The sequence below is a fragment of the Anomalospiza imberbis genome, chromosome 14 (assembly GCF_031753505.1).
Source record: "Anomalospiza imberbis isolate Cuckoo-Finch-1a 21T00152 chromosome 14, ASM3175350v1, whole genome shotgun sequence".
NCBI lineage: Eukaryota > Metazoa > Chordata > Aves > Passeriformes > Viduidae > Anomalospiza > Anomalospiza imberbis.
This window is the reverse complement of record NC_089694.1, coordinates 18,316,826-18,329,223: the sequence shown is the minus strand read 5'-3', so window position 1 is coordinate 18,329,223 and position 12,398 is coordinate 18,316,826. Positions and strand designations below refer to the sequence as shown.

Below are 12,398 nucleotides of genomic sequence, written 5' to 3'. Positions count from 1 at the left end.
CCTTTCCTTTCCTTTCCTTTCCTTTCCTTTCCTTTCCTTTCCTTTCCTTTCCTTTCCTTTCCTTTCCTTTCCTTTCCTTTCCTTCCTTTCCTTTCCTTTCCTTTTCCTTTCCTTTCCTTTCCTTTCCTTTCCTTTCCTTTCCTTTTCCTTTCTCCTTTCCTTCTCCTTTCCTTTCCTTTCCTTTCCCTTTCCCTTTCCCTTTCCCTTTCCCTTTCCCTTTCCTTTCCCTTTCCCTTTCCCTTTCCCTTTCCCTTTCCCTCTTTTATTTTTTCTTTTTTTTTTTTTTTATGTCTGCCGCTCTTCAAAGACTTTCAGGATCATTTTCCCCACTGCAATTATTCCCATTTCTTAGTCAAAATAATGAGTGAGCTCAGAACCTCTTCAGAAGGTTCTCAGCCTTCATCTGATTTTTATGTGATTTACATCTGGGTCTCAAAGCTAATGCAGGTGCAATAATAAGAATAATAAGAAGAAAATATCTCCATTGAGAAGCAAGTGGGCTATGAAATGATGCAAACCCATCTGTACATGGCAATAAAAAGGTTTGGAGAGAATACCTGGGACAATTCAGACGCTGCCAGATGGAAAGTTGAAGGGGGTTGGATTTTGGTTGCTGGTCTGAGGTGAGTTCACTGCCAAAAGAGCACAGCACACGCCTGTCAAAAAAAGACTGGTGAAATATTGTGTTCAGGCCATACAAGAGGCACATGGTGGTGAGAGAACAATTCCTCCTTTTTCCCAATCTGCATCCTTGATGGTTTAAAAGTGCTGTTTTCTTGTTACTTTAGCTGCCAACCAGGATCGCACCCATATTTCAGGCTCCTGTGTTGTCTGAGGGACAGAGGTGGGCCGCAGGAATGACTTGGACTTTGTCTCACAGCAATGAAAGAGGCACTGCTTTGTCCTTGTCAAAATTAGTCTGCTCCAGTGGAAGGACTGTAAAAAGCACTTATTGTCCTCACTATCCTCATTGGGTTTGCTAAAAGATTAGGAGGAAGTTGCAACAACTTGAAAATAATAAAAAAGAGACCTTCACATTAACTAACAGTACTCTATTTGCATATGAATTTGCCCAGTCTGACCATAACCCATTTTTAGAACAGCATGGGAAAAATATGATTCAGATCTTCATTGCTGTTTGGAGGCAGAGCTGGCACATGAAACATTGGAAAATCATCTTGTGGCACCCAAATATAGGGTTAAAGTCTCCTGTGTAAGCCTCCATCATATTGCCTGGCACCATAATAGCAATTGCAGCACTGAACAGCCATTCTCCCACGATGGTTGATATAATAATGTGACTTATGTAGAGTTTCCTTTCTTCTTAATACTCTGGGACAACTGAGCAGATTCCCTTGCAAAAACTGACCAGTCTGCAAAACCAGCTGCAGAAAACAGGAGATTTCTCATTTTTCCTGCCTCTTGAGAACTCTTTCCAAATAAAATTCAGTTCCTAACCTAAGCTCTTAGCACAAATCCAGCCTTGCCCTCCTCTCCCACCACATCGTCCTTTGATGTCTCATTGGCAGGTTCGTATCTGCGCTTATCCCTGAGTTTCGGATTAAGAGGAACATTGGTTACTTCATCCTGCAGACCTACATGCCATCCATCCTCATCACCATCCTGTCCTGGTCTCCTTCTGGATCAACTATGATGCTTCTGCTGCGCGAGTGGCACTGGGTATGGACCTTTTCATTGTATTTTGAAGGTGTTTTCTTGAGGGAGATCAGCTGTAACAAAGAAAATCCCTTTTCTTTATGAAGTAACAATTAAGCAAGTCTGTCAAAGTTCTCATCCCAAATGGACTTTTTTTTTTTTCTGAGAAAAACTTTAAATTTTCAGTCAGAAGATGTACCTTTTTTTTTCTTTTAATTTTTTTTTTTTATTCGTACTTCCCAAACTGGAGTCTGTTCTATCTGAACCAGTAAAAATTTCCTGGGTGTGAGTTTAAACTCTAAACAAAAATGTAGATGGCCACTGGTTCTCAGGTACGTGGGACCCTGATATGCCCTGAGTTCCTTTGCACTGGTTTTCTTAAGAAGAGAAATCTGGGCACCTTTTTGTGAACAGGTGTGCCAGAGTGGTCAGTTGCTTGATGATTGCTGAGGCTGGATGGCCAAAAAGTTGTATGGGAATGGTTAAAAGATGAAAGAAATAAAGGAAGGGGCATGACATGTCTTTCTGATAGCTCAGGCCCCATACAGACACTCTCTGCAGAAGAAGACCTTCAAGGCCAAGGCAATTGTGGGACAGTAGTTAAAGTCCAAATTCTTCTTTGGCACAAGCTCCCCTAAATAGGAATGTTTTCCTATAAGGGGAGGGGGCGGGGAAATGAGGTCTTTTAAGCAACAGAAGGAAGTGGGGGTGGATGGCAGATGAGGGTTTGGAAGGGGGAGCAGGAGAAAGGGGGGATGGCTGGCATATGAGAATGGGGCTGTGCGACGTGAGGGAACGTTCTGAGGCAATAGCAGAGGTAAGGAGGGAGCAGGGTTGGATCTCTGAGTGGGACAAGGCTCAGAGAGGCAGTGCAGCTCAGTTAGAGGCTGGGTCTTACAGCAAAGCTTGGGGGCCTCAAGTAGCTCTAGGAGAAACATTTTGAGAAGACTCAGAGGAGGGGTGGGTTGTACAAAGGTATAAAAAAGGTGATTTGGCTTTGCCTGCTTGTAGAGGCTGGAGCAGGGAGACAGGGAGGGAAGAAGAAGAACTTGGTAAATTAAAAGGGTAAGCTGCACTGATAGGAGTGTAATCAGAGAGAGAAGAAAAAAAGACCACGGCAGACATTGTGAAAGCACAAGCAAGAGGGTGGAGGTGAGATGCACAGCTGTTGAATTTCTGCTGATATCTGGACTCAAAGGAGAAGACAGAAGAAAAACATTGTAGATCAGAACTGCAACATCTCTCCCCAAACAATTCCTGACAGTTCTCAACCTAACTTATGCATAAAAAGCTCCAAAAAAAGAAGCTCCACAGCCTCCTCTGGTCATTTTACCTCCAGATTTACCTGCTTACACAGTCAAAGAGCTCCTCTTTGCCTCTGCCCTAAGTCTCCATTGCAATTTGTCCACTTCTTAATGGAAACATGGAGAACATTCTATTCTCCCTTTCCTTGCCTCAGATTTCTGTATGTTTAGACTACTGCCTAAATATAGGCCATATTGTGTGCATGCAAATATATCTCCCTTCTGTTTACCCAACTGAAGGCTAATAGTTCTCTCAGTCTGTTATCAGGAATGACACCAAAGGCACAGCGAGGGTGAAGGGAAGCAGGCCAAGCAGAGGTCCAGGGTGCACAGAGAGCCAGCACTGTACAGGTGGGGCTGAAACCACCGGAGCAAATTAAGGTCAGGGGGATTATTAGAGCTGCCAACAGGGGGATGAAGAGGAAAAAGGAGAAAATAACATCAGCAAGGTAGTAAGAACAGCTAGAGAAGCAGAGGAAGGCTAGGTTTGAAGAGTTACCATCCCCAAAATAAGTATGAAGGCTCATTGCCATGTCTTTGGAGCTGGCAGAAGGCTGTCAGAGAGGCATGTCTGAGGCCACTCTGACAGTCCAGAGAAGGGCAGACTCTGAAAAGAAGCTGAAGAAGCTGAAGAAGAGGACTGAAGCTGTGAGAGCAGTCATAGTGAATCAGGCTTTTGGAACTGAGTAGATGGGGACGAAATTGTTCACAAAATGCTTATTTAAGATGCAAGAAATGTGAGGAGGCCTAAAAAGGACAGTGTGAGAACCATGGGAGGAATGTGTACAAGTGATAATTGATGTAATAAATGGTAAAGCTGGTGAGAGGAAGGTGGGAACTGATGGGGTCAAGGGCAGAAGCCTACAAGGCAGGCAAAAAAAAGAGAGTACCATGAAGAGGAAATCTCTTCACTCTTTCTCCAATTCATGGCATTGGAAAGACACAGCAGCTTATAAACTCATGATGCCAAGGATGCTGAGGCATTCAGTAGCCCACAATGAAGCCTCATGAGTTCATGAAGGAGAAAAAAAGGAGAAGAGGGTAAAAAAGAGCAAAACTGAATGTTTCCTACCACACTGAGAGAAAGAGGGAAGATCAGGGGGACTTAAAGAAACAGGGATGCTGATCCCCATCATGCTGATGATGCTCAACTTTGACACTTTCTCCAACTGTTTGCTGCTGGATCATTTTCTGCAGCAGTTTGTAGTGAGCATGTGGGCTTAGAATAATGACAGCTTCCTTCCCAGTTGCACTGCTCCCATCCCTCCTGAGGCTGTCCAGCTGGAAGGAGGGATGTGGGAGCTGAGAACGGCATTCCAGGAAACCATCCCACGTGGGTAACAGAGCACCTGCCCTCTCCTCACAGGGGTCACCACGGTGCTTACCATGACAACCATCAACACCCACCTGCGGGAGACTCTGCCCAAGATCCCCTACGTCAAGGCTATTGATGTTTATCTCATGGGCTGCTTCGTCTTCGTGTTCCTGGCACTCCTGGAATATGCTTTTGTCAACTACATATTCTTCGGGCGAGGGCCCCGGCAGCAGAAGAAGCAGAGCGAGCGCGTCAGCAAGGCCAACAACGAGCGCCACCGTTACGAGGAGAAGAGGGTGAGAGAGCAGGTTTGTCCTCTTCCTTCATTGTGGCAGGAGAATTCAGGCTCTCCACTGGGTGAGCTGTGGAACAGCCCTTGTGCTCATCGTGAGAGATGAACCCTAGTTTCCCTTGTCTGGTGATTACTGGGAATTTTTCCACCTCACCAGAATTTTTCCAGTCTCACCAGAACCCTCCTCCTTGCGTGGGGCAGCCAAAAGTCCCTCTGTGGCTTTTGGTCTTCCTGTGTTGGCAGAATCACACTTCCCCCACTAAAAAATTTGCTACAAGCACAGGTGGCTGCTCCTTCTACCCCAGCAGCAGAGGACAGCCCTCAAATGCAGCATGCTCAGAGCTCACGAATGACCCCATCAGGGGTATTGTCACCAAACTCTGGGGAAGAAAAAGAACTCCCCAAACACCATCTTTTAAGTATTAATGAGTCAGGCATTACTTTATTCTGGCCAGGATGTGCCGTGGAAATTACTCCAACCACATGTGATTATTTACCAGAATTTTCACATTTATATACATTTTCAATTTATATGTTAAAAAAAACCCCAAAGAAATTCTCATTCTTTGGCTCTGCATTACACAATTCTTAGTATTTGATCTCCTATTGGCTATTGATTCCTTCACCTTCAATGCTATTTTTGGTCCTCATTCTTTGGCTCTCTTATCAATCTTTTCCAGACTGGGAACCTGCCAGGGGCTTAATGTCTGTTAATGTGTCTCTATCTCCTGGGTGTCTTCTGGCTACTTCCAATCTGTAGATATTAAGCTGTCAGAATCTAGGAATCTTCTTTTTGTTGATTGAAGCCTCACCCAGTGAGACTCAAACCCTCAATGAACAGAATATTTTGAAGAGAAACCTCAATTTCTACCCGCCTTTGGCAAAGACAAACCAACCCATGACTAAAGTTAATTTAAAAGTGTATAAGTTACATCATTTCCAACAGTATTACTCCCCAGAAATCTGTTCAGAATCACCCCTAATGGTGCACAGGACACCCCAGTACCTCTGTGTCTGTGTTCCGTGTTCCAGGTTGACCCTTACGGTAACATCCTCCTCAGCACGCTGGAGATGAACAACGAGCTGCTGGCCACGGACATGATGAGCAGCGTGGGCGACTCTCGAAACTCTGTCATGTCCTTCGAAGGCTCAGGAATCCAGTTCCGCAAGCCGCTGGCCTCTCGGGATGGCTTTGGCCACCACCCGACCCTGGACCGCCACGTCCCGCTGACCCACCACGCCGCTGCCCGCAACCGCGCCAACTGCCGCCTGCGCCGGCGGTCGTCCAAGCTGAAGCTCAAAATCCCAGACCTGACAGATGTCAGCACCATTGACAAGTGGTCACGGATCATTTTTCCAATCACTTTTGGATTCTTCAACCTTGTTTACTGGTTGTACTATGTAAATTGATGCCTGCGGCCTCTGAGAGAGATAATAGGGACAGACACTCAGACAATGACAACACAGGAGTGTTGTGGTCTTTTGGGTTTGGGTTTTACTCTTTACTATCATTGTCATTTATTCCTATGGTTCATTAGATTTATTCTAAGCTTACTCTTCTCTTTTCAGCACATGTAGAACCATGGAGTGTTGGGTGGGGTAAAGGGAGAGAAAGGTACGGGAGGGGGTTTGGTTCCAGGGAGGGATGTGTTTGTCTTGATTTTTGGTTTTCCTGCTGAAGGACTTACACCATTGTAAAAAAAAAAAAAAGAAACAAACCAACTAACAACAACAAAAACCAAAAAAAAGGGAAAGAAAAAAAAGAAAAAAAGACAGAAAAAAGAAAAAACACACAAAAAAACCCCAAAACCAAGAAAAGTTTAAAAAAAAAAAAAAGAGGGGGGAGATTTAAAGAAATTGAGTCAAAAACTGGTTGGGGCGATAGGTTATCTTTGGCTGTGCTCACTAATGCTCTATCCTCACTTCCATTTCACTACTGAATTTCATCTTTCACTTTTCAGTCTTATTATATATATTTTAAATCTTTCTTCTGTCACTGCTCTTAACCCCTTCATGTTTATTCTTTCATGGATTCATGAGATGATGGGGTTTCATTCTCACGCTATGAGATTTTTCTTTTCTTTTTCTCTCTCTCCCTCTCTCTTGCTTACAAGCCTAAAAGAGTCTTTTAAAACCAACAAATAAAAGAATATTTATTTTGGAAGAGCTGGGAAGGGAAGGGAAGGGGGGGAAGAGGAGGCAATTATTTGGGAGGGAAGGGTCAACGTGGGGTTTATGGGAGGGAGGGAGGAGGGAACTTATCAAAACCAAGGCACATTTGCAAGATGCCTTTTTCCACCTTCAGGAGTTTGCAAGCTGTTTTTCCTGTGTGAATGTGTGTGTGTGGAGCATCTGTGTGTGTGTGTGTGTGTGTGTGGGCACATGTGTCCATGGGTGTGTGTGTGCAAGCATGTTTTCTGGGGAGGGGGGCTGGGGAGGGGGGTTTTGTAATATCTTTTGTAGAAAGAGAACACAGATGACATTTAACTGGCAGTGTGTTTGGGGGAGGGAATAGCAGGGGTTTGTTTGCTCATTGCAGCTTCGCCAGGTTGGAGGTCGGGGTCCCAGCTCCAGAGGCAGAGCTGGGGAGGCAGAGTGTGCAAATTGGCACTTGCTGAGGGAAGAGAGGGATTTGGGGATCAGCAATAGGGCAGTGCTGCTGTTCACTGCTGGCATCTGATCTCGAGGAGACTAAGCTGATTCAGTCCTCAGAGGAGGGGCTGTTCCTAGTTATTCCCACCCTGCATCTTCCTTACTGAATCTGGAGAGAAAAGCAGTTGCAGGACTCTAAAAAAATCAATCCTTTCCCCCTCTCCCTGTTCCTTATGCCAGACAATAGATTCACATTCCAGCCCTCTGAGTGACCATAGCCTGCATCAAGGCACTGGAAAGGCTGGATATCATTTAACTTTGTTATGTTTCAGGATGAAAAAAGTAGGAAAATGATAATGATCCCCTTTCCTAAGAAATTCAGGAGCGAATGGTGGGCTGGCAGCCTCTGATCTGTGCTGCTTCTACCAGGCCTCCCATTATGTCTGTTAAGATGTACAGAGTGTAGAAAACAGCACCCTGTGCCCCTCTTTGCAGATGATGAAGCTGAGGATGAGGTAGAGCTCCATGGAGCATCATCCTGCTGGAAGATGATGGTCTCCAAAGACTGGGCAGGGTGAAGATTGCAGTGAAAATGCTGAGCTTGGTGCTTGTGGAAGTCTGTGGAAGCTGCTGAGTCTCCAGCAGCTTCCATCCATAGGCATTCCTGAGGAAGGTACAGGAGGGGAACTTGGCCTTGGACTGCAAGGTCAGATTTTTCCAAAGGAGCCAGTGACTTTCAGGAAAATCACTGAATTATTGGCCACTTTGGCAATCACTGACGATTGAAAATCTCCCTTATAATATTAATAAAAGCCATGAAAATGTTAAATTCACAAGTGCAAAACTTTAACCCTAGGGTCATTCTGCCATTCCTGGAGTAATGATGAGAACCTTCTTCTTACCTGATAGAATTTTTTCCTGTCAGACCCATGGACACCTACATTGCCCTTTAGGCAACCATCCTTTTATTTTCCTGGTAGCATTCTCCTCCCTTTTCCTTGATTCCCATTGCTTGGGAGAGCAGAGTGATCCTCTGAGACCAGGGAAACTCCTGTTTTTCAGATGACCCTGATGCACATCTTTCATTCACTAATTTATGTCTGTACAGTACTATGAAAATGTGAATCACTTCAGGCCTGACCTAGTAACACTGAAGTCAGGGAAAGTTTTGCCTGGACTTGGCTGAAGCAGGATCAGGCCTCATCAGAGTAATTATTGTTATTTTTATATCAGTAATGTGTCTTATGCAGAATCTGAAGCATAAGAGTAGAGCATCCCCCCTGTCCCCTCTCTCATGTTCATGCATGCACACGTTTGGTCCAGGCCTCCCTGGACTCACCAAGGTTTGAGCACAATTGTTAAATCAGACTTAGATTCTCCCCTTCCCTGCAGAACAGTCTCCTGCTGGTTTTCCCATCCATGAGCAGTGCTGTTGGGGATGGGTTTTCCCCAAATTGCTGCAGTTCATGGTCCATATGGGTCTGTATAGGAATGAGTCTGGAGGATCAGGTAGTTCTGTCTAGTTGATATGCAGGAATTTAAAGCTTGGGCAATGGAGAAAGTTCCGCTTTCTAGTGTGATTCTATTCAGAAATAATCTTTTAAATGCTTTAATGGAAGTCATAAAGTTGTGCTTTATGACAGCAGCAGTATAATGCCAGTGGATATCAGCATGGCATGGCTGCAGTTGCCACATGGAGACTGCCTATCAGCAGGTCCAGTTTGCAAGGGGAGTCTAACCAGGTGATTGATGATTAAACAAAATATCTAAAAATTTACCCTTTATATATGTGATTGCAATGTAGAGGGTGGTCAGAATGATAAAACTGGGGAGAAAAAGAGGCAGTTAAAAAAGCCTGTTAAGATTAGAGGGAAAACAAATGGCTATGGGGTAAGAAATTCTGAAGCTGAGGAAGATGACTCAGTAACTCCAGTAATCTGACAGTTGTAGTAAAAGCCTGACAAATGTGTGGCATGAGTTAGGCACCTGAGGGCTGTCTGAGCTGGCCCCAAAGGCTGGCAGGGCCAGCAGCACACAGATGATGCAAACCCCACTGATGCTTTTTGCTTCTCGGGTGCTGAGCCCCACACAGGGTGGGGTCCTGAGTGACCAGTGCCCTGCAGCTGCAGCCTCCAGAAACTGGAGATCGGGCACAGGGAGGCTGTGTTTAATATTTGAGGCTTCAATCCAGGATTGAGCCCAGTGACAATCCAAAAGCTTTCCAGGGAAAAAAGCACTGCTTAGCAGATTTCTTCACCTGCTGGGACTGGGAGCCAGACTCCTGTGCTGTGGCCTCAGTTAGCTGTTGGCTGGGTTCTCTTTCTTATCAGGAGTCATCCTAGCTTCTCTCTTTGAATGTTTCTAACTTGGTATTACCAGGTCAGTGTTACTCACAGAGTCAGTACATCCAGACTCCTGGACTTCTGGGTCTGACACAATAATCTTTGCCAAAGAGTGTGTGGTCAGGACTGGTCACAGTTCAGGAGCTGCCTTACACTTGCTGGTGATGGGGCAGAGTGCTGGAGAACAACAGAGAGTCCTGGGAGTGGGATGAGGAAGAGGAAATGTGAGGGAAGGATGCTGAAGGCCTTTAGGAATGCTCTGCTCACAAAGTGAGGTGGCACCTCCTGTCCCCACCCCAACAGCTGCCTGCCTCCACCCCTAAGGAAGGCTACAAACCCCTGTCTTGTGTCGAGGCCCAATGACCCAGAAAGGACCTAGTGAAGGAAAAACAAGGCATTTTACTGATGCTCAAGGCTCAGAGGTTTCAAGCCATCACAAGCATGTGTACACAGAAAGGTGGAGGAGTTTTCCATGCTGCATCTGGCGTGCCCACTGTTGCCCTCCTCTTCTTCACAGAGGGGAAAGGGGGACAAAAGGGTTTGTGAGTCCTTTTCCAAAGTGGAGCTGCTTCTGACTTTTGCTGCATTTTTGCTGCAGTGGTGTAGAAGGCAATGCTCAGGGCTTGGTTTGTTGGCAGCTTGGGGCAGGACTGCTGCTTGCTGGGTTGTGTTTTTTAGCATTTAAACATCAGGGGCTTTCTGGGCTGCCTGAGGGAGCTGGGCTGGGGGAGAATGTTTGCACCTTTTCCATGTGTAACAGCCTAGAGAAGGCATGAGGAAGAGAAGGAGGAGCAGAAATAGAAATGAAATCTCTCTCAGGACATACATGGCCAACACAACTCTATTGCTTCATTTTCTGACACTGTATAGTGCTGTCACTCAGGGACCTTTAGTGACTGGGACCTTGGGACTGTAATTCTGCCTGTCCCCTACCTACCCCCCCCTTCGCCTTGAGTGTTGAGAAATGAAAAGACAATGGGAGGAAGTGCAGAAGAGGGAAACAAGCCCTGCTAGCAAACCCCTGCTATTCCATGGGTGACAGAAAAGCTTTGCTTACTAAGGTAAAAGGAAGATGTAAACCTTTCTATTCATGGCTTCGAGCATAAACCAGCTAGTAGTGTATATAGGATAAGTTGACAGTGCATGAAACAAACAGGACTGTAGGTTTTTAATGGCATCCAACTTTCTTGCATGCACATCTGACACCACGCCAGCAGCTTATGTCTTGCAAATAAGTAGGGAACCTGCCAAGGCTTGGCACTTCCTCTGTCCAATGGACAGCACATCCACTTCCCAGAAAGAGAGCCAGGAAGGGAACTGATCTGGCCAGTCTGTTTGACCAGATCTGCTCCAGAGGGTCTGGCAGGAGGAGATACGGTGTGGGGAAGGGAGCTGGTTTTGTTCTCTTTGTTGTGGGGAGGAGGAAGGGGTTTAAATCTCTGAGCTGTTTTCAGACAGAAGAGAAGCCTCTGGAGCTGCAGACCAAAGGACAGTGGCTTTAGGGAAGGTGGTTACTGGAATCCTGATGGAGAGGATGGGTTGAGGAAAAGGTGGTTGGTAGGAGAGAGCTGTAACTTCAGAAACAGAGCAAATAGGAGAGAGCTTTTGAAAATACACGTGCAATACAACAGGTTTGCAGGGACTGGAGCACTGGGGACATCCCTGAGTCAGACAGGCTGGGTACAGCTGCAGGCAGCACTTCAGGAAGCCCAGCCACGGCAGCAGTCCCTGGTGGGCAGAGCCTGTCCTCTCTGGGGGACAGGGAGGTCAGGAACAGGAAAAAGAGGGAGACTCGGGGTGCGTGGCCATCAGCAGAGCTCAGTCCCTGGGGGCAGGGACAATCAGTTGCATCCAGACAAAGTTGCAGGAGCTGGGCTGAGATGTGCAGGGGAGCGCCCGCTGTGCCAGGCTGGGGCACGGCCGAGCCCTGCCCTGGTGTCACACTATGGGCACATAGTGTGCCCATATGGGCACATGGTGTCACAGACAATGAGGCAAGAAACGTCCTGCTGGTTACCAAATGCTTTCTGGGAGAGGAGACTGGGCTTACCAAGCAGGGCGGGATGTCTTTACAGTAGATGTGAAAGTTGGGATGGGGGCATGGTTTGGGTGAGAGATGTGAAACCAATGTGTTGGAAGCAGGACCTAACGCAGATGCTGGGAGGGAGGGAGGGAGGGTGGAAAGGTGGGAGGGAGGGGAGCAGAGACTGGGGAAAAGAAGATGTATATAGTGCTGGGTTTTGTTTTTCATTTCCTTTTGTTCCTTTTTTTTTTTTTAAGAGAAAAAAAGTTGTTTGATTTCTAATGTCTTGATGTAAACCAAATAAAAATGGTTCTGTACATTCAGAAGTGAAGAACAGCTGAAAGGTGACAAGTATAATAAAGAAGCACTGACCTTCAGGCTACTATAACCATTTCCCCAGACTTTTCCCACAGGATTGGAGGGCAGACCTGTGCCTGTGCCTGTGCCTGCACAGAGGTGCTGGGATGGTGACCTTGGGGCTGGCTCCCTGATCCACCTGTGAGTGCAGCACAGAAGAGGTGGGCAGTAGAGGTGGAAGTGATGGTATGTAAGTAACTTTTCAGTGTTTGATCCCACACCCCTGAGGCCAGCGGGAGGAGGCTGTGCGCTAAATCCCCGTCTCTTGTGCACGGGGTCTCTTCCCAGAGCCAGCCTGCATCATGCCTTACTGTAGCTGGAGGTGTAGTGAGGAGGGGAGGATGGTGTCAGCTGTCCTTTGGATAAATGGGGTAATGCAGATGGAGTAAAGGCAGTGGGAGCCTGAACTGGAACTGCCTGTCTTGTGTTTAGTGCTTTGGAAAAGCAGAGGACAGTCTTGCCTCCATGGGGCAGAAAGTGTGGCTTCTCTGCAGTGGAGTCAATAAATGTCCTGTTG

The 12,398-nt window shown here is 46.4% G+C and overlaps 1 protein-coding gene across 1 annotated transcript in view; it reads left to right on the top strand.

Moving 5' to 3' along the window:
- The window catches only part of LOC137482785 (gamma-aminobutyric acid receptor subunit beta-4-like), a 72,134-nt gene extending 65,853 nt beyond the window's left edge, over nt 1-6,281 (top strand). The window contains 5 exon segments of the mRNA XM_068205387.1: nt 1,530-1,550; nt 1,553-1,630; nt 1,633-1,680; nt 4,327-4,571; nt 5,600-6,281. Coding sequence (XP_068061488.1) covers nt 1,530-1,550; nt 1,553-1,630; nt 1,633-1,680; nt 4,327-4,571; nt 5,600-5,977 — 770 coding nt within the window. The 3' untranslated portion in view covers nt 5,978-6,281.
- Nucleotides 6,282-12,398: the final 6,117 nt, after the last annotated feature.